This window comes from Mesocricetus auratus, unplaced genomic scaffold, assembly GCF_017639785.1.
Source record: "Mesocricetus auratus isolate SY011 unplaced genomic scaffold, BCM_Maur_2.0 Super-Scaffold_100004, whole genome shotgun sequence".
Lineage (NCBI taxonomy): Eukaryota > Metazoa > Chordata > Mammalia > Rodentia > Cricetidae > Mesocricetus > Mesocricetus auratus.
This window is the reverse complement of record NW_024429189.1, coordinates 93,969,633-93,990,074: the sequence shown is the minus strand read 5'-3', so window position 1 is coordinate 93,990,074 and position 20,442 is coordinate 93,969,633. Positions and strand designations below refer to the sequence as shown.

Below are 20,442 nucleotides of genomic sequence, written 5' to 3'. Positions count from 1 at the left end.
GGGACAGGAACCACACACCACTGCCTCCTGCCTCTCAGCCACCTCTGGTCCCTGACTGGTTGCAGCCAGGAGGGTTTTGTGCATCAGTGATGACCCTGCAGTCCATCACCAGGGATGACAGGCTGTATCTTGCCACTTGGGCTCCGGGACCAGCTACTCCCCACTTCCCTGCTCCTCAGCACCCCATCTCTCCAGTGAGGCATAGTCCCTGACAGGAACCTGCACTTAGTCAGGATTGGGGAATGCCACTGCCCTGCCCGGCTCCTGACCATCCTTTTCTTTCTCCATACAGGACGAGAACATCATGAGCTCCATGCAGCTGTTTGAGAATGTCATCTAGGACACATGCGAGGGGACCCTGGGTGGTCATTGCTCCTCAGCCTGGAGAAGCCTCAATCCTGCCTCACATGGGCAGCCTCTATGAGAAACATTTTTCTAATATATTTGCAAAAACCGAACAGTTTACTCCCAAGACAGACACACAGACAGTCTCTCTCTTTATCACACACACACACACACACACACACACACACACACACACACACACACACACACAGTTCCTCTGGCTTGGCAGAGGAGGTGGCAGCCAGAAGGCACCCCCAGATATTCCCAGGTCCATAGACCTCTGGGGTGGCCAGCCCTGGATGCTACCCAGAAGGCGCTCAGAGCCCAAGAGGGCTTGGGCTACAAAGCGAAGGCCCCTTTGTCCTTTCTACCACTCGAGAGACCAGACTACTCCCTGCCCATGGACCTGTGTTTCTAGGAAGTTTCCAGAAACCCTGCAGGGACCAAGAGGGAAGAGGTCTGCATAGTGGAAAAATAATGATCTGATGGAAGTTGAGCCTGTAGCTTCATTTGCTAATGCTCATATGGGGTCCTAGAACCCCAGTGCCAGGCCACCTATTGTGGGGTGAGCTTAGACGGTGAGTGGCCATTGGGGTATGTCCTTTAAGAGCAGGGCAGGATGGAGATTTTTGGAGAAGCTGGGGGAACAATTTGTCCACAGTATTGGGTGATGGACCAGACTATCAACTGGGCAACGGGAATGTGGTGGGCGGAGCTCTCCCAACTCCCGGCACCAGGCTGACATCTCCAGGTCCTTTTGGTTCTAGAGGGAGGTCACCTGGCTCAGGGACTGATAGCCAGGGAGCTGGACTGAACGGGAAAGGCCTGCTGGGGAGAGTTCCCTTGTCTTCCCAGGCCGCTCGCCACCCAGTTCCTTGTCACAATGGACAGGCCACAGCACTGTGGCTGCCCTTGAAAAGGCTCATCCCAACCCACACAAAAAGCACAAACACCCTAACATCTCAGGCCATGACCACAAGGGGAGGCAGGGGCCCCCTGGTTGGGGGGAGAACTGTGTCCCCGCAGCCCTGACTCAGTGGCCCGAGGAAGAATCCATCCTGTGCCTCAGAGCCTTGGGGTCTCACAGCTCTTTCCCAGTCCAGCTCGCCAACATTCTAAAGCACAAACCTGAGGACTGTGCTCACCTGGGCTGCACCCTGGGGATGGGAGACCACATCAGCTCTAAGCTGAAGCTAGCCATGAGTATGGAGACCAGGAAAGGTCAACAGACCCTCAGGAGAAGAGACAGCTGTTCCGGCCTGCCCAGGCCTCCCCCATAAGGGACCGTGTCCCAGGCAGCATGTTACCCAGAGGAACATTCCCACAAAATACATTCCATCGACTGCAGCCCAGTCTCTGTTCAGGCCCAGTTCTGAGAGTCCCTGGGTGTCCCCAGAAGGCCAGCCCCAGGATAAGGGAAGCCCTTAGAGGAAAGTCAGGGTGACAGTGACCCCCATACATAGGTGGACCCCCCTCTCAGGGCTGCACTGACCCCATCTCCATCCTGACTGGGGGTCCCCTTCACCCCATCTAGAGACTGTCAGCTTTCCCTGGCTCAGGGACATCCTCTCCCCCAGCCTGGCCCTTCCCACTGGGGTTCCTGTGCTTGTGAGAAACCAAGGCCATGGGAGAAGGTTACCGCTCTAGCCCTTAGCCTCTGGCTGCACGCCCAACCAGGAGGGGTCTGTCCCCCTTGCAGGGGACACAGACTGGCCGCATGTCTGCATGGCAGAAGCGTCTCCCTTGGGTGCAGCCTGGGAGGGTGGTTCCTGTCTCAGTGCCCACCAATATTCAGTCCTATATATTTTAATAAAATAAACTTGGCAAAGGAGATGGACTCTCTTCAGATTTATCTGGACTATCCGTCAGTCATCCCCGCCTCCCCCCCACACACAGCTGCTGTCAACTACCGTTCCTTCCCAGTGGCTTGAGGATGAATGCAGACAGATGGCTTTGAGGGAGGAAATATCCAGAAATCCTCAGGCTCCCAGTGTGACATCACTGAGAGGGAAAAGACGCAGCACCGCAGGCCCTGGGGACCTTGGGTGGATGCCCCGGTGCTGTTGTCTTGAACACACAAGACCGTGGAACACAGCTGCTTTCTGCAATGTCATTTATATTTCATCCCCAGGTCATTTTTCTTCCCGATTCCAGAAAGTCACTTCTGGGTGTCCCACGGCAAGGGAAGGCAGGTCATGTGGGAAAGAGGCAGGAAAGAGATGGCGATGCTGGACGGTAGAGCGCTTACGTAGTAATCAGAGAGCCCCGAGCTACACCTGTAAACTGGGTACACATGCTTGTCATCCCAGCACTCAGGCGGAAGAAGCAGAAGGACCAAGGATCAACTGCATGGTCGGTTTGAGCCCAGCCTGGGCTGCCTGAGACTTCATATATTCATGTGTATTACAGCAGGGAGAGGACTCACTCTGTCGGGGGTGGAGGTTGGAGGATGGTGGTCAGGTGGCCATTGGTGACTGAACAGACAGATACTTGGGACAGGCAGGTGATGGGGGGGATACAGTACCTTGCAAGTGGCCCCGCTGGGCAGCAGACCTCGGAGTGGGTGACAGAACAAGATGAGGACTGTAAGGCAATCCCAGAGGGTCCTGGGCCATCCTTGAGCACACAGGACACCCAGTAGCACCCTGTGACAGTTATTGGGGACAAAGGCTATAGAGCCAGGCGGCTGTATGACCTGAACAAGTCACATAACCTCACTTCCCTCCCTTGTGAAACAGGAACCGGGTGAGGAGAGAGAGAGAGAGAGAGAGAGAGAGAGAGAGAGAGAGAGAGAGAGAGAGAGAGAGAGAGAACTGTGCTGTGCTACACTGAACTGCAAAGCCAGGATTACATGAGCACAAGGGTATTCAGTCCGACAGTGGGGTCTGCTGGAATACAGGGGCTCCAAAGGCTGCTTGCATGAAACGCGGTTCCTCTCTGCCTCTGCCTGTCTGAGAGCATCTTCCTGTTCCCTGCTCATTGGATCCCCTTCGTCTCTGAAGGGCACACTCCCCAGAGGAGCCGGCTGCTCTTGCACTTCCTGCTGAGTGTGCGTGTTCGCGCGTGTAATCTCAGCCCCTAGGATGCTGAGGCAAGAAGACTGATCCACCAGTTTGAGGACAGTTTGGCCTACACGGACTTCCAGGCTAGCCTGGGCTATTCAGTGAGACCTGCCTAAAACAGAAAGACAGAAACTGTCCTTCCTGCTCAGCGGGCTGTCCTCTGCTCGGTTTCCTACCAGCCTATGGATTGGCTGCTCCTTGGGCCAGCTGTCAAGGCTGGCCCAACCAGCCCTAGGCAGCACTCCCCACTCACTGACCAGCACGGGGTTTTGGCAGGAAGATGGTAGGTTTGGGCCACTGCAGAAGAGCTTCTTGTCCCTGCAAGCCTACCCTGAAGGCAGAGAAGGAAAATGTCTTCAACACAATATCCCAGTAATTCCTTAACACAGCACCATGCCTCTAAAGGCCTTTGGCATCTAGGGCAGAGGTCCCATGCTCCCACTCTGGAACTTTCTGCCTCATTTTGAGTATAATGTCACTGAACTTTAATTTCCTTATCTGGGGAAAAAAGTCCTTGATTCACTCTACCTTCACAATTAAGGGCTGTCTGTCTCTTCAGAGACAGCGTCTCACTATGTAGCTCCGTCTGGCTTCCCCTTCAGTAGCCTCTTAATAGATGTATTTGTCCTTCCTACACACTGACATTTTTGTGAATTACTTCTCAGCAGTGTAGCACAACTCACACTGATAGATCATCAGATAAAGGACATTTGTGATGGTCTCCAATGGACCAGCCTGCTAAGGTGGGGCAGTCTACACCAGGAAGACTACAGCCAGTGATCTAATACCCACATGACCCATCTACCCAAACAGAAAGAGGGCCCAGAGCAACCTCTGATCATTAGGGACCCGGCCTGTCTCCTCCCATGGCCTATGATAACACAGTGTGGGGAAAGTGAGGCCCGATCTCTTCCACTCATGACATTCAGCCAATCAGCTTCCTTTTAGAGGACACAGCCTGCTATGTGGTTGCCATTCCTAGTGTTGTGTCCCCTACTGACCACCAGGGGGAGACGGCACCATTTCTCTTTTCATCTTTTCTGACTCAAGGTCCCAGGGGAAGGTGTGATGGAAGGGAAACTATCTGTCATTTCCTTCAGTTCCAAAGATATTTTCCTATTTCTGCTTCATCCTTCTCAGGGTTTAAAAAATAAAAGGCGCGATTCATGGAGTATATCAAGAAATAATTCCATAAATGCACCCCGAGTAGACCAAACTGGGTGTGGTGGGGAAGGGGACACAGTGAACCCCACCCCACACACCCATAACCACTTGGCTTTTTTTTTTTAAAAAAAAAACCTTGGGAGGAAAAATATCTCGAGAATTCCTCTCGTGGCTGACAGCTGGGCCCCTATAAGCTTCAGGAAGCAGGAAGAAGACGGGTCTGTGGGTGTCCTGGGACAGAGTCAAAGAGCTAAAAGGCAGTTTCTCTCCGGGCTGGACCTCCAAACTCCCGCACCCTCCCCCTTGGAGGCAGAGTCTTTGTGAAGCCTCAGAACGCCTGTTCTGTGACCTGGAACCTTCAGGGACATCAGCACCAGCCTCTGTCCTTCAAACTCACCCTCAGAGACCATGTGGCTTAGGACTCCTTCCCAGTCAGCTCCTCCTTCCCTGCCCTGTCAAGCTGCAGTTCCCAAACTTAAATTAAGGGAGACGCTGAGCCAGTTTCTCAACCCCGTCAACACAGTCAACACACGAGGCCACAGCCTGGGGAAGCCTGGGTGAACACGCTTCGATCTCTGCGGCCTGGAAACTCAGGTCTCAGAGAGAGGAGTGCAAGGCGGACTCTGGTGACGAGGATAGGACCTGGACCACAGGTTGGGAGACCACACTTGTGAGGAATGATGCAAGAAGACCTTCCTTCCCAAAGAGCTATCTAAGCAAGAGCAGGCACCAGGAGGATGGTTCCATGGGTGGAGCTTGTTGTACAAGCATGAAGACCTGGGCTCTGATCCCAACACTCACATAAAAAGCGGGGTGTCACGGCGCACATGTGACCCCAGAGCAGGAGGGCAGTCAGTGAGAGCTCAGTGACCAACCAGAACAGCCAATCAGTGAGATCCAGGTTCAGTGAGAGAAACTTGTCCTCAGGTACTGTTATTCTGTAGGGACTCCTTAAGTCAGGGTGTTATTTAATCAAGTCACCTGGAAATTGTGGTTGATTCTTCAGTCTTCCTAATTTCCAATAAAACTAGATACTTGCAACTAACTCATAAATATTACTGTCTCACTATAGGTCTCGGTCATCAGTCAGCTTGACTACAACGTCCCAGTAATGGTGTGTCCCATTTGTTTCTAAGTCATATGCCCCTCTACCATCAGGACACACTGTCTAAGTGAGTGACTATTCTGCCAGCATTTCCATGCTTGGGACAGCTACATAACTAATACCTCATTTTTTAAAAAAGGCACATCTTAAATGACACTTACAACATTGCCCACTGTGTTTCTTCTGCCTCCAGAATAGTTGTTGTCTTTCACCAAGAGCAAGCATCTCGTAATCAAAGACTGTGTCGCAGTTTGATGAGTCAACTGTTGAGCACGCACAGTTCTAAAAGTCAGAGATCATAGGAAATGTAAATGTGTTTCCTGTGGGCCAGCAAAAAGTACCTGTACAAAATTCTGACTGTCCCCTCCCCTGTGGTTGAGGAACTTAGTGACCAGCACCACGTTCATGCTCTCTCACAGGTAATTTGGGAGTTTCACTGAAGCAACACTGTAAGAAAAAAAAGATTTAAAAGTTTCAAATGTTTGTGGAGCTCAGAACCTGGGTTCCTAGGATTGTGTAACTTGCACCAGTCAGTGTTTGCGAGGATGAAGATCTGTTTAATTACAGACACAGGGGCAGTGTGCTATGTGGCATGAGCCTTGAAGGTGGAGAGCCCTGAGTTCTCACTTCATGTCTCCAGTCACGGTGACCGGAACACTGACTTATTTGACAGTGATAGTTTCCTATAGGAAAAAAAATACCCGTTTTGTGAAATATGACTGTGTGAAATGAATGCAGTTTACAAAGTCGCCTGGAAACAGCCACACACACGCGTGCACGCACGCGCGCGCGCGCGCGCGCACACACACACACGCGGTGGAAAGTGGTAGAGGAAGACCTAATACCAAGCACTGGCGTCCGTAGGCATGTGGATACATGCACCACACATGTGTATACAAATAAATAAAACTAGTAAACAGCTCAAAGTTAGAGACAGTGGAGCCTCCATCAGCACAGGAAGTATTTGTGACACCGGTTTAGAGCACTCGGGAATCCCTTCTACTTTCCAGGGGTGCAAGGTCAGGCCTAAGCCAATCGGTACACTCTTTCCTGGGTCATTGTGATTGGTTGAAGGATGGGCACTTGAAGTGATTACAGCTGATGAGGCCCAGGTAACCCTTAACTGAAATTCTGGGAAAGGAAGCTCTCCCTGGAGTGGGCGGTACCATTTCCAATGGGGGAAGAGGAACTGTCCCAGGGAGGGGGAGTAGAGGGGAGAAAACGGGGGGGGGGAAGGGGGAGTGCTGAGCGCTTTGAGGTCAAGTTCAAACTGTACCATAAGTACCTTGTTTTCCGTGTCTGGACTTTTCACTTATAAAAGTCCCTAAAAGCATTCCCAATACCCACCCAGCAGCACGGCCTGCTGGAACTGGATGTTCAGCCCTCTTAGCTGGAAAAGTTTCAACTGCTAATGTCAAGGTCAATGTGCTTTCCAGGCTCCTACAGCCCAGCTGAAGGGGGGGGGTCAGGTCAACTGTTCTACTGATGGAATGCCTTACACGTAGAAGGAGGCCGAGGACTGCCAGGTGGCAGGGTCACACCCAAGAGGCAGTGGGTGCTGTGCACCTGAAGCTTGGTGAGGGGGGCCGGGGGAGGGCAGAGTTCTGGGTGTGGCCGAGGCACTCAGAGCCCTCAGGTTTTCAGGTCATAGGGCTAGCTATGAGGTTTTACACAGTCACATCTGAAAGGCCGCTGGTGGGCTGGTGAGTTGTTTGGGCTCGTCTGCCTCAGCCCCTCCCCTGGAAGCCCAGTCCAGCCCTCCTCCCTGCCCTTCCTCTCCAGCTCACTCGTGAGGCCTCACTTTTTTTCCAGTTTTGAAAAAAATCACCAAATACAGTAAAACATCCAGAAACTAAAAATAAGGCCCCCAAAGAGCAGGTCATCATTTAGTTCCTGACAGCCAACCGAGTTTTGAAGCCCTGGAGTCCCGAACTTTGTTGACAAACTTTCCCAGCCCTGTAGAAGCTTCTCTGTGGTGGAACAAATGTGGCTCGGAGAGAAGGGGCTGGTCTCAGACTGGTTTCCGTCCATTCTCTATTCCTGCATATGTGGGGAACAAGACATTGGTTGAGCCAGAGGCATCTTCACTGCAGGGTCCGTTACTCCAGGTCCCACTCTGGCACATTGCTTCATTTGTGTATTAAAAGAAAATAAAACTAACACTGGGAAGCCGGGCAGTGATGGCACATGCCTTTAATCCCAGAACTCGGGAAGCAGAGGCTGGTGAATCTCTGTGAGTTCAAAGCCAGACTGGTCTACAGAGCGAGTTCCGGGACAGCTAGGGATACACAGAGAAACCCTGTCTGGAAACCCGCCCCCATCTCCAAAACAAACAAACAAACAACTATCACTGGACTTGGAATGCAGTTCAGTTGGTAGAGTGCCTGCACAGTGTTCACAAAGCCCTGAGTTCAATCCCCAGCACAACATCAGCCAGCAGCCTGAAAATGGAGGCTGGATTGTTTATGGTAAATATTTTATTTGTATATGATGCCATTTTCTTCTTTTCTCCTTCCCACTTTCATTTTATATGCAAGCTGTTATGACCTCATGAAATATTTTTGGCAACAACCTATTCTGGGGGACTGATGCTATCCTGAGAAAAGCAACCCTGATTCAGTTTCTCCTGCTATGTGTTCACAACACGACCACTTCTGGTCTGCGGAGGAACTTCTCACACACCAAACAAGCAAACAGTTTTCAGTAGTGGACACTATCTAGGGAATCCTCATTCAATTTAGCACGATCTAAAGATAGCCCTAGACCCCAGAGATTGGGTTCTTGGCTCCCAAGAAATGCCTCCTAACTTCCCATGCTAATCATGAGCCCGAGCTGCTTTACTTATGCATCTGACAAAAGGACTCTTGATTCTCTCCTCGGATTTGAACCGTTTGCTTGGATGGTTCACAGAACTGAGGGTCGCACATTACTGGATTAATTTGTAAAGGATACAAATGGATCGCAGGGCTAGGAATGGATGGGGGAGCATAGGGTCGCCCTTGCTGAGGACTGTGTGATGGTTTGGGACAAGTGGCCTGGGAAGAAGTGGAACCAGCCCAAGGCTTACCAGACATTTTGCTCTGACTGACAGTAGGGAACAAGCAAGTCACCTGATTATCCATGAGACAGCAATGGGGAATTTGGAAGGTCTGTGTCCGCCCTTGTCACAGGTAAGCAAGAGCATGGGGAGTCTTTAAATATGATGGCTCTTTCTAGTAATATTTTTATTGAATACAGAAAATGGAGAGGTTTTTAAAAATGTGTTTATGTGCACTGGTGCCTATGAAGGCAGGCAGAAGGTTTTAGATACTGGAGCTAGAGTTACAGGCAGTGGTGAACCATTAGGTGTGGGTGTTGAAACCTGAACTCTAGTCTTGCAAGATCAGCAAGAGTTCTTCATTGCTGAGCTATTTCTCCAACCCTGAGGTTATTGTCCCTGTTTCTAGGAGCACAGAGCAAAGGTAAAATTCAGTATTATCTATGCAGGAGAGAAATGACAAGATCATGTGGTGGCGACGTGTGTTTTTCAAGAGTCCTTCTACAGGGCAAGGTACGCTGGTGCATGCCAGCACTGGGAGTTTCGGGTAATCGGGTCTCTGTGAGGTTGAGGGCAGCCAGGGCTACATGGAGAGAGCTTGTCTCGAACAAACAAACAAACAAAGAATTCTTGTATGGGTTTATAAGGATGCCAGCAGTACATGAGGGTCCCAGTCCTTTCAAATCCTGTGGACACTTGCAAAGGATTTTTGGTCAGTTTAGTAAGTGCACAGTGGTGTCGTACTGTGACTATACTTTGCATTTTCAAGATGGTCAGTGTGCTTCAATATCTTTTTCATCCTAATTTTGTGTGTCCTCTTTTGTGGAAGTTATCTATATAAGTCTTTTATCCAATAACCTGTTCAATTTCACTATTCTTACTCACCGACTTTGGAAAGGTGTTTGTATAGTCAGGAGACAAGCCTTTGGTATTTGATGTTTGATATCTAATATTTGATTTGCAAGTGTTTCCTTCTGTTCCACGGTTTGTATTTTCAGAATCTTTTGGGCCAAGACTTTGTATGATGTTCTGTTCAAACAAGCTATCTAGACCACCACCATGGGTTCCATTTATAAGTAGGCTTAGCTCCTTGAAGTCAGACTGAAACACCTCCTTCTAGATTTCTGTCCTGGACCATGATGTTGAATGCCTTTGGGTGTTGCTAGGGTATATGACGTACAGCCTGCCCAGACTGGGTGCATCATTCTCTCCCCAACCCCTACCCCTGCGGAAGCTGCATTTCCACAGACAGCAGGGGCTCCACCTGGCTAAAACCCAGGAATCGGAATGACACAGCCTTCCCTCCCAGGTCTCTACTTCTTGTCATTGAAGACAGCCAGTTCTTCCTCCTGAACATCCCTGGACACTTGCCATCTCCACCCCACAGCATCGCCCCATCGCTCTTACCCGCTCCACTCTTGTCCAGACAATCTCCCTTGACTCAAATTTCTCAAGTGCAAGCCTGGCCATGGCATCTCAGCTGAGCTCCTTCCAATGGCTTCTGCATTTAGATATGGCCTGGGTGGTAAATATTGATAGTCAGTTTGACAGGATCTAGAACCACTGAAAAGACAAATTTCTGGCGTGTATTTCAGAATTATTGAGATCAAGTTAGCTAATCAAGGTGATTAGACCTACTCTAACTGTGGGTGATGCCATGCCATGGCCTAAGGTCCTGGGCTACATAAAAAGGAAAAAGCTAGATGAGCACCAGCCTTCTTCTCTCTGCTTCTTGACTGTTGACATAGTATGGCCAGCTGTCTCAAGTTTCCCGACATGATCACCTGTACCCTCAAATGGTGATCCAAAATGCCCCCATCCTCTCTCAAATTTTATGTGCCTATTTTGTTATAGCATCAAGAAAAGTAACTAGGAAATTCGATGAACTAGTCCCTCCTAGTCTCTCTTTGAAAATTTTTATTTTATTTTACATGTGTAGGTGTTTTACCTGTCTGTGTGTCTGTGTGCTACATGCATGTCTGGTACCTGTAGAGGCCAGAGAGGGCATCAGATCTCCCAGAACTGGAGTTACATGTGGTTGTGAGATGCCATGTGGGTGTGGAAACTCAAACCCAGTTCAGCTGAAGGAGCAGCAGTTGCTTTTAACAACTGAAGCGTCTCTCTGCCCACCTCATCTTCCCTTTCTGCCATTCTTCCATGCCAGCATAACAGTACATGTGAATGCGTACTGGATGATACACCCAAGAGGACCAACAGGCTGAAGAGAGAAGCAAATGCCAGTTTCTTATCAACATGCTCCGAAGTTACTATCTGGTTTCTAACTGTGAGGACAAAGCCTGATTATACCTTAGAGTTTGGAATCACCCATGACCACAGAGCTAGGAAGAATGTTGTCAACCTCACAAGCAGGTTAAACAATCATGGAGTAGTCAGTCCCAGACTTGATGTACAGCTCAAAGACTTAGAACATGGCAGTGTAACCTGCTCCCACCCTGTCAGTTTGACTTTCTTACGATGACAATCTCAGCTAACCTCATGGACTATGAAGAAGCAAGACAAGAAATCACATGGGAAGGAAATCCCTCAGTTTATTTTTCTAGGGATAAAAGGATATAAAATCTTCATGTAAATAAAATGCCTCAGTGGGTAAAAAAATTTTAAAGAAAACATAACTAAAACAAGGTCCATAGTACTTCTTCCTGGGACAAATAAAATCTCTGATAATCTCTTTGGGCTTTAATTAATTTAGGAGCCTCTTTCTCGGAGCCCCTTTATGTTTTCATATACCAGAGGACTCAGGGTATGGTCGTGTGAGCATATCCACCTGAATGCCTAAAACAGGGCATGAGAAGATAAATGTGCTGCTGTAAGTAGGTTTAATTAGTACAAGAGTTGTTAAGGTTGGAGCCTGAGCCCTGGCAGGCCTAATAAGCTAGACTTAGCCACCATCTGCCCTCAATGTACCAATTAAACAAGCTACAGTGAAAAGCAGAGTAACACTTCTCCATTGTGGTTGCACCGGAAGGACAAAAAAAGAGGTCCAGTGACTCCCCAAAGTCCATCTTCCGGGTCCTGACATGAGTTTAGGTTATCATAGAGAAAGCAACTGGTATTCATAACTAAGCAGTCCTGGACGGGGTATCATCCTGCCCATTATTGATCCACCATTATCTCAGTTCCAGTCTCTATTACAAGGTAGTCTGACCAGTTGCCAGAACTGTTATATCCCTTCCTGGGAGACAAACTCCTCCTCCAGCTGGCACAGGCTTTGGCGTTTTCCTTCCTCCAGACCAAGATTCCTAGGGAAAAGTCCAATGGCTGAAGAGGACACGGGTGTCTTTCTAAAGAATATCTTCACAACCGCAAGGACAGTTAAATAAGTGGCTGAACTGCTCCTACGGGCCCGAGGGTCATCATGGGCAAAACCACACCTAGCCTTTATGCTTTTCTCAAGAATGCAACAAATATAACCATCCTTCTCCTTCATGTCTACGGCAGAGGACAAAACTATTTGCTACCGTTCCTCAGAGTGCTTTCTGTACAGCTATGAGGTGCCCGGCTCAGAAGCAGGGACTGGACTGGAGACAGGAGCTAAAAGCTAGGATGCGCTCTCTCCGGGTCTGGCTAAGATCAGGGTCACCCTGAAGCCAGCAAGGATCTCCCTGAAAGCCTAAAGAAGCACGGTGGCTACAAGAACCGAGCAGCGGGAACTCGGACTTCCGGGGAAAGCAGGAGCCCTCCTATTGGCGGCCACTTAGTGACGCCATCGCAACGCGACGGCGGCTCTTCTTTCCCCTGGGAAGAACGGCTGGGTACTTGGAACGGTACTGGCACTCACTTCTCCGCTCTTGGCCTGCAGCCTCGCAGGTGTCATCTGACAGCGTAAGGCGCCGGGAGGGTCCGGCAGCAGCAGCCAGGTAAGCTGAGACTAGACCAGCGTGGGAGGAAGGTGAGCCGGGGACTGGGAAACCGAGCAGCCGACCGCGGTTCTCGGAGAGTGGAGATCGACAAGATCGCCTACACTGCCCTGCGCCTCCAGCTGCCCATTCCTGGGCTGTTTGCCGAGGGACTCTTGTGCTGTGAGCCGTAATGATCATTACAAAAAACACCAGCGCCACCTTGCCAGGCGACTACCTCATGAAGCCTCAGTGCTGCTCTTTGTTCAGTAGGGAATGTTACCTGAGCGCGCTGTCACGAGGGACAAGCACAGTCAGTGGGGTTTGTGGTTGTCAGAATGCAGATGTTCAGCCTTATCTCTGTCACTGGCCGCCCAGGGGCGTGACTGGTGACTGTAGGCTGGGAGCAGTTAGGGCCTGAGGAGAGTAGGCAACATTGAAACCTGATTATCTTGATTGGGAAGTACCGTGCTTCTGAAGAGAACTTCAACATCGTGTAGACAACTCTTTCTTTTAGCTGTATAACCTGTGAACCTTAGGCAAGCCCTTACCCTATCTAAAAATTGCTCAGCAATACCTGCCAGCCACACTCAAGAGAATTAAGTCTGACATCGCAGAACCACTTGGCTTTCCTCAGGACAGTCACTGCCATTTTTGTGTGTGGTGTGACTGACCACATGTGCTGGAACAGCCTTTGGACTGCGGCTTGTACAAGACAACAGAACAGGTGGAAAGCCATACTTGCAAGCTGGCACTGTGGTGATCCTGAACAGGGTAGGTTGACTTAACCAGGTGAGGACCAAGAGCCCAGGACTGAGAGCTACCTCTCCATTAGCATTAGCCTGTGTGCACGCTCTGGGGAATAGGCCTTGAATGTTCCTCAGATGCCAGCCACCTTAGTTTTGGAGGCAGGGTTTCTCATTGGCCCGGAACAATTAGGCTATATTGGCTGGCTAGCAAGCTCCTGAGATCTACCTGTTCCCATCTCCTCAGTACTGGAATTACAAGCATGAACCACTGTGTACAAACTTTCACATGGGTTCTGGGCATTTAACTCAGGCCTTCAAGGGAAACACTTTACCAGAGGGGCTGCCCTCCCAGCTCTATGCTGGTTTTAAAAGCAAGATACCCTGAAGAGGAAGGACTATGTGATAAGGAATGAAGACCAGACCTAGATTAAAACAAAATAAGAGAATGGGTGGGGATGGAGTATAGTTTAATGGGGTATAGATCAATCTAGCATGTGCCCTTCAGGCCCAGCACCCATATCAAAAACAAAAGAAACTTAAGGGTTAGGCTTATCTTTGGGTAGAGCGTAGAACTCAAAATAGGCCCGAACCTTGTTATTTTCCAAGAGAGCTGGATCTGAGGAAGGAAGGAAGGTGTGGCCAGACACTTCCCAAAATTGATGATCACTAGGAAGTGAAGAATCAAGTCCCTTGCGTCTTCCATCTGTTCATTGGACAGATTAGTGCGAGCCTGTGCATCACACACAACAGCAATACTGTAGGCTCAGGAGTGAGAGAGACAGGCATAGCTGCCTAACCCAGGGAGATAGCTGAGCTCAGAACAGGTCTCCAGCCTCTTAGCACCCGAAGTCTCCCTGTGCTCCAACAGGAGAAAACTGGATGCCTATCAGAGGAGGTGAAGGGCAGCTCCTAGGTCAGAGCAAACTGGTAGGGGTTCTAGCTTGAGCACATGATTGGTGGGAAGTGTTTAAGGCAGAGGGCAATAGGATCGAGTTAATACTTTCAAAAGTTGCATGAAGCATCTGTGAAGCCATTTCTAGGAGTAGCTATTTGCCTAATCTGGGGCTGATTCCTAGTCCTGCACATTTTAGCCTTCTTCAGCTGGAGGGCTTCCTCTAAAACTAGGTAGAGGCAGCAGCCTGGCTATCTTCATAGTATCACCTCAGTATCTGAGGCTTGAGTACATCATTGCTGGTGTCGTCTCCCCAGAATGCAAGATGGCAGGGCCAAGTTGGCCTGCTATGTCCCCCACTTGCCAGCTGTAGGAAACTTCAGGAAACACTGGTTGAGGAAAGGCTGGGATCCCTGGGGCTAGCTTAAAGCCTGCCATGGTCATCTGTACTCTGACTTTTTGAAGATAACAGGGTAAAACGACCTATGTGAGTACCTCCCAAGTGGCATGCTAAGAACAGATGATGGGGCAAAAACTAAGGGGTCTTCATGATGGTTCCACAGTTGTGTCTCCTGCAGCTGGCTTCTTTCCTTTTAGGCTTTGATGCTGGGCTTTGGTAGAAAGAGGTTGTTCTCAGCTCTGCTGCAAGTTCAGAAGAGACCCTGTCAACCCTCTAGAGACATGAGACTGGTACAGTTCCAGACACCCCACCTGGAGGAGCCTCACCTGGGCCTGGAGTCAGGGATTGGTGGGGGAGTCATAGACCTAAACACTTTTGACCCCACACTCCCCAAGACAATGATGCAGTTCCTGGAGCAGGGAGAGACTGCCCTCTCCATGGCAAGAAGGTGAGTCAGCTGCTGTCTGGCCCTGGTCCCTCTGCCTCCTCCCATCCTCTCCTGCCCTGAGAATCAGAGTCAACAGGTGCCTCCTTTGCAAAGGAGCAGGGGACCCCACTGTTTTCTTCTCACTTGTTTTTAAGTAAAGAGCCAACAGGCATGTAAATCTTTTCATTTGAGACAGGGTCTTGCTATGTAGCCCAGGCAGGCTTTGAACTGGGAGAACCTTCTGCCTCCGCCTCTTGAATGCTAGGAGTGAATTACAGGTGTATGTGATCATACCCAACAGAAGCCTTTAAAGTATTATATAACACCCTCTACAGAGAGGGAAACTGAGGCTCAGGGAGGATGATTAGTTCATTTGGTTGTGGAGCCAGGATCTTACTCAGTACACTGCCTTCCTGAGAGTTCCTCCCACTAGAGGAGCCTGCAACAAGGTCCCAAGAAACAAGAAAGGCTTCTTGGGAAGATATGGTGTGATTTAGACCCCCAGAGGAAAGAAATTCCTGAATTTGTCAAAGAACAGTAGATTAAAAGTACTTTAAGGAGGTGTTTTCACCCAGTAGAGCAGAGAAAAGAAATGTTTGGCAGCCCAGTGTCACAGTTACTATGGTTCCAAATGGTCATTTTCTTAAAAATTAGGAACCAAAAATGTGTTAACAGTGTAGGATAGCAGCCACAAGAAGGAGGAACTCTGTTCTAGGGAACACCAAATACTCTATTGTTCATATACAAACCGATGAGATGAGTATTCCACTGCAGCTGGTATGAGTTATCCAGGACATAGGAGTTGTCTGTTGTCTCAGGGAGGGACACGGTGACTAGAGGGTTAGAGCCCTTTCCATTACACTTTCCACATACTTTTCCATGAACAGTAAGTATTCACGTGGGAGGAGATGAGCCCTTGATGAGCGCCACCACACTTTGCTATCAAGGACTGTATGTAACTGGGTTTGAGTCTCAACACCGAGGGTGAAAGGTCTAGAAAATGCAAAAAGCAAGAGACATAACTGCTGTGGGACCTCCCCAGCCTGCCCTGGGATTCCCAACCTGTTCCCTGCTAGCCCTTCTTCCACTTGGTCTCTACAGAGCCCTGGCTACCCAGTTGCCAGTCCTCCCTCGGTCTCAGGTGACCTTCCTGGCCCCTGTCACCCGGCCAGAAAAGGTGGTATGTGTGGGCATGAATTATGCAGACCACTGCCAAGAACAGAATGTGCGGGTGCCCAAGGAGCCCATCATCTTCAGCAAGTTCTCCAGTTCTATTGTGGGGCCCTACGATGAGATCATCCTCCCGCCAGAGAGCAAGGTTAGTGCTTCTTACCACCCAGGTGGCTGTGGTCCAGCAAAAGGGTCACTCCCTTAGAGCAGTGGTTCTCAACCTGTGGGTCACAACCCCTTTGGGGGTCCAACAACTTTCACAGGGATCACACATCAGATTATCAACACTACTGATTTATAACAGTAGCAAAATTATAGTTGTGAAGTGGCAACAAAGTAACTATGGCTGGGGGTCACTACAATGTGAGGAACTGTATTTGGGTCCCAGCACTAGGAAGGCTGAGAACCACTGCCTTGAGGAACCTTCTGTCACTCAGCAGTCCACTACACAATAGCTAGAGAGGACTGTGCTGTACTACCACAGCTGGCTGTGACAGGAGGAATTAGCTTCTATCTTTTCCCAATTACAAAAGTAATTTTCTACAATGAAAGTATACTAATAATCTAGGTAAGCTGCTGATACCCTGCTGCCCAAGCTTTGATATTTGTATTTTGCTGCTGTCTCCCAGTGCTGTGTGTCCCGGCTGTGTCTGCCATGCATGCATCTTGTCCCAACTCCATCAAGAGTATCTTTCATCCCACTCAGTCTTCTCCGGGATGAGGTTGCCACATGGTTTCTTTTCCTGATACTTTTTGAAGAAGTGTTTCCTCTTAGGGTGCCTGTGTCCAGTTTTGCCTCATGTCCTTGTGATTAGATTCAGCTGAAGCAGGTTTTTGAGTGTCCTGCACAGGACATGTGCTGTGTTTCCCACTGCAGCCTATCAGGAGGTCCCTTTTGTTCACTTGATGTTCATTTACTCTACTGTAGTTGGCCTGTGGAGGCTGGAAGAGGACGCAGGAGTCCCTGGAGTTGCGAATTATGGTTGTGTGTCTGATGTGGGTCCTGAAAGAACTGAGCAGTCTGTCTGGCCTCTAACGGTGGACCTCACTCTGGAGCACTGTTGGTTCTCACCTTGTACCTTGTTGAGGCAGGCAGGGCCTCGTTTGTGTGCTCACGCCAGGCTCGCTGGCTCCTCAGCTTCGGGGTGATTCTCCTCTCTGCTCATGTCTCACTGCAGGAGTGCTGGGATTACACATGTGTGCTGCTGTGTCCGGCCTTTTCTGTGTGTTGTAGGGCTTGAACTTGGGTCATCAGGCTTATGTGACTAGCACCCTTACCTGCTCAGCCATCCCCCTAGCACTCTCTTTGTGCTTCTTGTATTTCTTTGAATTCCTCGTTTTTCCTCTTATTCAATTTGGATGAACCCACTTTGGCCAGTAGACCCATCCTGTTGATTTCCATTCTCTTTTGAGCATGTCCTTACTTTCTGCCTTCAATGAAGGTTCCTTTGTGCTGTCTCCTATACTAGTCAGCCATTTCCCTAGGAGCCTGCTTCTCTTAGTAGCATTGGTAGCTCAGGCTGCATTCAGGTGAACTTGTCATTACCATTACAAACAGCGGGGGAGACTGCAGTGTAAGTTCTTTCCAGTTGCATTTGTTCACATTATGTAGCCACGTGCATTTCTCCCTTGTGAATTGCTTATTTTAGCCCCTTAAATATAATTACTCTGGGACCCCAAGCTTATTAAAACAAGTTAATGTGTTTTAGCACATACATGGTGTCAAGCACACAGTAGAGTTACATACTGCTGTTACTACTTGGCATCACTCTTCACTGCAAGTGTCAAGGTTTAAACTCAGTCCCCTGAACAGATATGTGTTGATCTCTTAGTCACCTCCGATGGTGCTGCTTGCCACTGCCCAGAGCTTATGGATCTGCAAGTGACACCCACATCTAGTAAAGCCGCCGATACCCTGCTGCCTAGAAGACAAGGCCTGCCTTACAGCCACTGCAGCTCACTGCCTCTCTCTCTCTCTCTCCCCCTCTCTCTCCCCCTCTCCCTCTCCCTCTCCCTCTCCCTCTCCCTCTCGCAGGAGGTGGACTGGGAGGTGGAACTGGCCGTGGTCATTGGAAGGAAAGGCAAGCACATCAAGGTGAGGTGGGAGGGGCTCCCAGGCCTAGGGAGGAGCAGCAGTCCCAGACCCTGCCCTGCTGGGACTGCTCTACAGTGGTACCAGCTGTCTCACACAGGGACGTGTTTAGCATTAACTCCCTTGCCTTTCACATGCCTCCTTTGGCTAGTGCTGGTGCTAATGTGTGATAATGGCTTTGAGATTCTTTGTTCTAGGGGTTGTGTCACCTGTGATGTAACCTATCTGGCCAAATCTGCCCCAACAGGCCACAGATGCCATGGCTCACGTGGCTGGCTTCACTGTGGCCCATGATGTGAGTGCTCGGGACTGGCAAATGAGACGCAATGGAAAGCAGTGGTTACTGGGGAAAACTTTTGATACTTTCTGCCCCCTGGGCCCTGCCTTGGTTACCAGGGACAGCATAGCAGGTAGGTTTCTAGTCTTCGCCACTTGGACCTTCCCATGTGCAACACCTGAGTGTCAGGAGAAAACAGTGCTCCAGCAAGGACTGTGCTTACAACTACATGCAGAGCTTTGGTGTCACTGTTGTTCCCAGAGAGCAAGAGGCCAGCCTTGGGTGTGAGCTCCCTCTCTGAGGGAACACAGCTGAAGCTGTTGTGAAATTATGTCCAGAAAATGAACTACAAAGAGCACTGCTCTTGGTAGGGGGACTTTCTGCAGCTTCCCCATCTGGAATAGTCGGTCCTTAAGCTGAAAGGAAGCAACACTGGCTCTTGAGCCTGTGGAGAATGGCTGTGATGAAGCCTCTTCATTTTCTGTAAGGAAGATGGGCGAGCACCAGTAGGACCGTGTCCACCCACGGTCCACTCACTCATCCATGGGGGTGGCATGGCCATGTGGGTGAGCCCCTGAGGACAGCTGCTGTGAGGGTGCCAGACAGTTTAGGTTACACCATTATCTGCTGCTCTGCTATCCCTGTTGCTTTGGAGATATGGGGTTACCAGCCTTTGCTGAGATTAGATGCCCTTTTTTTCCTGTTTTAATTTTTCTATTTTTATTGTGAAATATTTTAAATATGTAGAAAATAAGGTACTGTAATTGATAACCATATGACTGCACTGTTTTAAAAACACTTTATTTATTTTTGTGTATGTATATGTATGTGCCATGGCTCTTGGGTAGAGGTCAAAGGGCAGTTTTCAGGAATTGATTCTCTTCTACCACATGGGTCCCAGGGATCAAACCCAGGTCCTCAGGGATCAAACCCAGGCCTGCAGGCTAGGCCTCTACCTGTTGAACCATCTTGCCTGGCCTATTTTTTTTTTCTTAAGTAAGTCCCTTGGCTGTTTTTGTTCCCTGTTCAGAGTCTAGACTGTATCTCCTTTCCTCACCTAAAGGGCTAGTGCTGTTGTGGGAATTCCAGTCAGTACAGGAAATCCCAGGCAGGGTAAAGTGCTAAGCCAGGGTAGGCAGACATGCTCCCTACAGTTTCCACCTTGGGCTGGGTGTTGGAGGTGGATAACACCACAGTATTATTTGTTCCAGATCCACACAATTTAAAGATCTGCTGTCGAGTGAACGGGGAGGTGGTGCAGAGCAGCAACACCAACCAGATGGTGTTCAAGACTGAAGAGCTGATAGCCTGGGTCTCCCAGTAAGTGGGTGGAGCCTGTCACAGCCAGCCCCACCCACTGGCACACCTGGTACCTGAGCCCACTCTCAGCCCGTGGTCTTCCTTGATCCTTCTGCTTTCCCTAGGTTTGTCACTCTTTACCCAGGGGATATCATCCTGACTGGAACTCCTCCAGGGGTTGGTGTGTTTAGGAAGCCTCCTGTCTTTCTCAAGGTAAGTAGTTTAAAAGAGGAAATGGTGGAAAGATGAGAGCTAGGGAGGCCTGGCGAGCTTCGAGCAGCCTGCAGGGAGTGAAACTGGGAGAGCCTGTTGAGAAGCCAAAAGCTAAAAACTGTTGCCTGCTGTGTTACAGAAGGGTGATGAAGTCCAGTGTGAGATTGAAGAAATTGGTGTCATTGTCAACAAGGTGGTGTGATGACATCCCTATAAGCACTGGACTTGAGACAAAGGTGGGACTTCTGCTCCCAAAGAGCTCACTGCTGGCCCTGCCCACTTGAGGTGCTCTTAGGTAGGCCTTGGAAATAAACCTTCTCAAAGTTGCAGCTTAGCTTCTGCTGTCTTTGAGC

The 20,442-nt window shown here is 49.5% G+C and overlaps 2 protein-coding genes across 7 annotated transcripts in view; both read left to right on the top strand.

Annotated features, from left to right (window-relative positions):
• The window catches only part of Kcnip3 (potassium voltage-gated channel interacting protein 3), a 68,770-nt gene extending 66,594 nt beyond the window's left edge, over positions 1–2,176 (top strand). For all 6 annotated transcript variants that reach the window (XM_013112362.2, XM_005068586.4, XM_013112363.2 and 3 more), the window contains one exon: positions 293–2,176. In XM_013112362.2, coding sequence (XP_012967816.1) covers positions 293–340 — 48 coding nt within the window. In that variant the 3' untranslated portion in view covers positions 341–2,176. The remainder of the gene's footprint in view (positions 1–292) is intronic.
• A 10,257-nt stretch (positions 2,177–12,433) lies between these two features.
• On the top strand, positions 12,434–20,418 carry Fahd2a (fumarylacetoacetate hydrolase domain containing 2A). The gene is made up of 8 exons (XM_005068585.4): positions 12,434–12,591; positions 14,809–15,059; positions 16,140–16,356; positions 18,244–18,303; positions 18,548–18,710; positions 19,789–19,897; positions 20,002–20,089; positions 20,229–20,418. The coding sequence occupies exons 2-8, from the start codon at positions 14,815–14,817 to the stop codon at positions 20,289–20,291; spliced, it is 945 nt and encodes a 314-aa protein (XP_005068642.1). The 5' UTR covers positions 12,434–12,591; positions 14,809–14,814; the 3' UTR covers positions 20,292–20,418.
• The last annotated feature ends 24 nt before the right edge of the window (positions 20,419–20,442 follow it).

Excerpts from the sequence above, each read along its gene's own strand:
- Fahd2a (XM_005068585.4), top strand. The coding sequence starts at position 14,815 with ATGCTGGGCTTTGGTAGAAAGAGGTTGTTCTCAGCTCTGCTGCAAGTT. Across the intron at positions 18,711-19,788 it reads TACCAGGGACAGCATAGCAG|ATCCACACAATTTAAAGATC; the intron begins GTAGGTTTCTAG and ends TATTTGTTCCAG. Across the intron at positions 19,898-20,001 it reads CTGATAGCCTGGGTCTCCCA|GTTTGTCACTCTTTACCCAG; the intron begins GTAAGTGGGTGG and ends TGCTTTCCCTAG.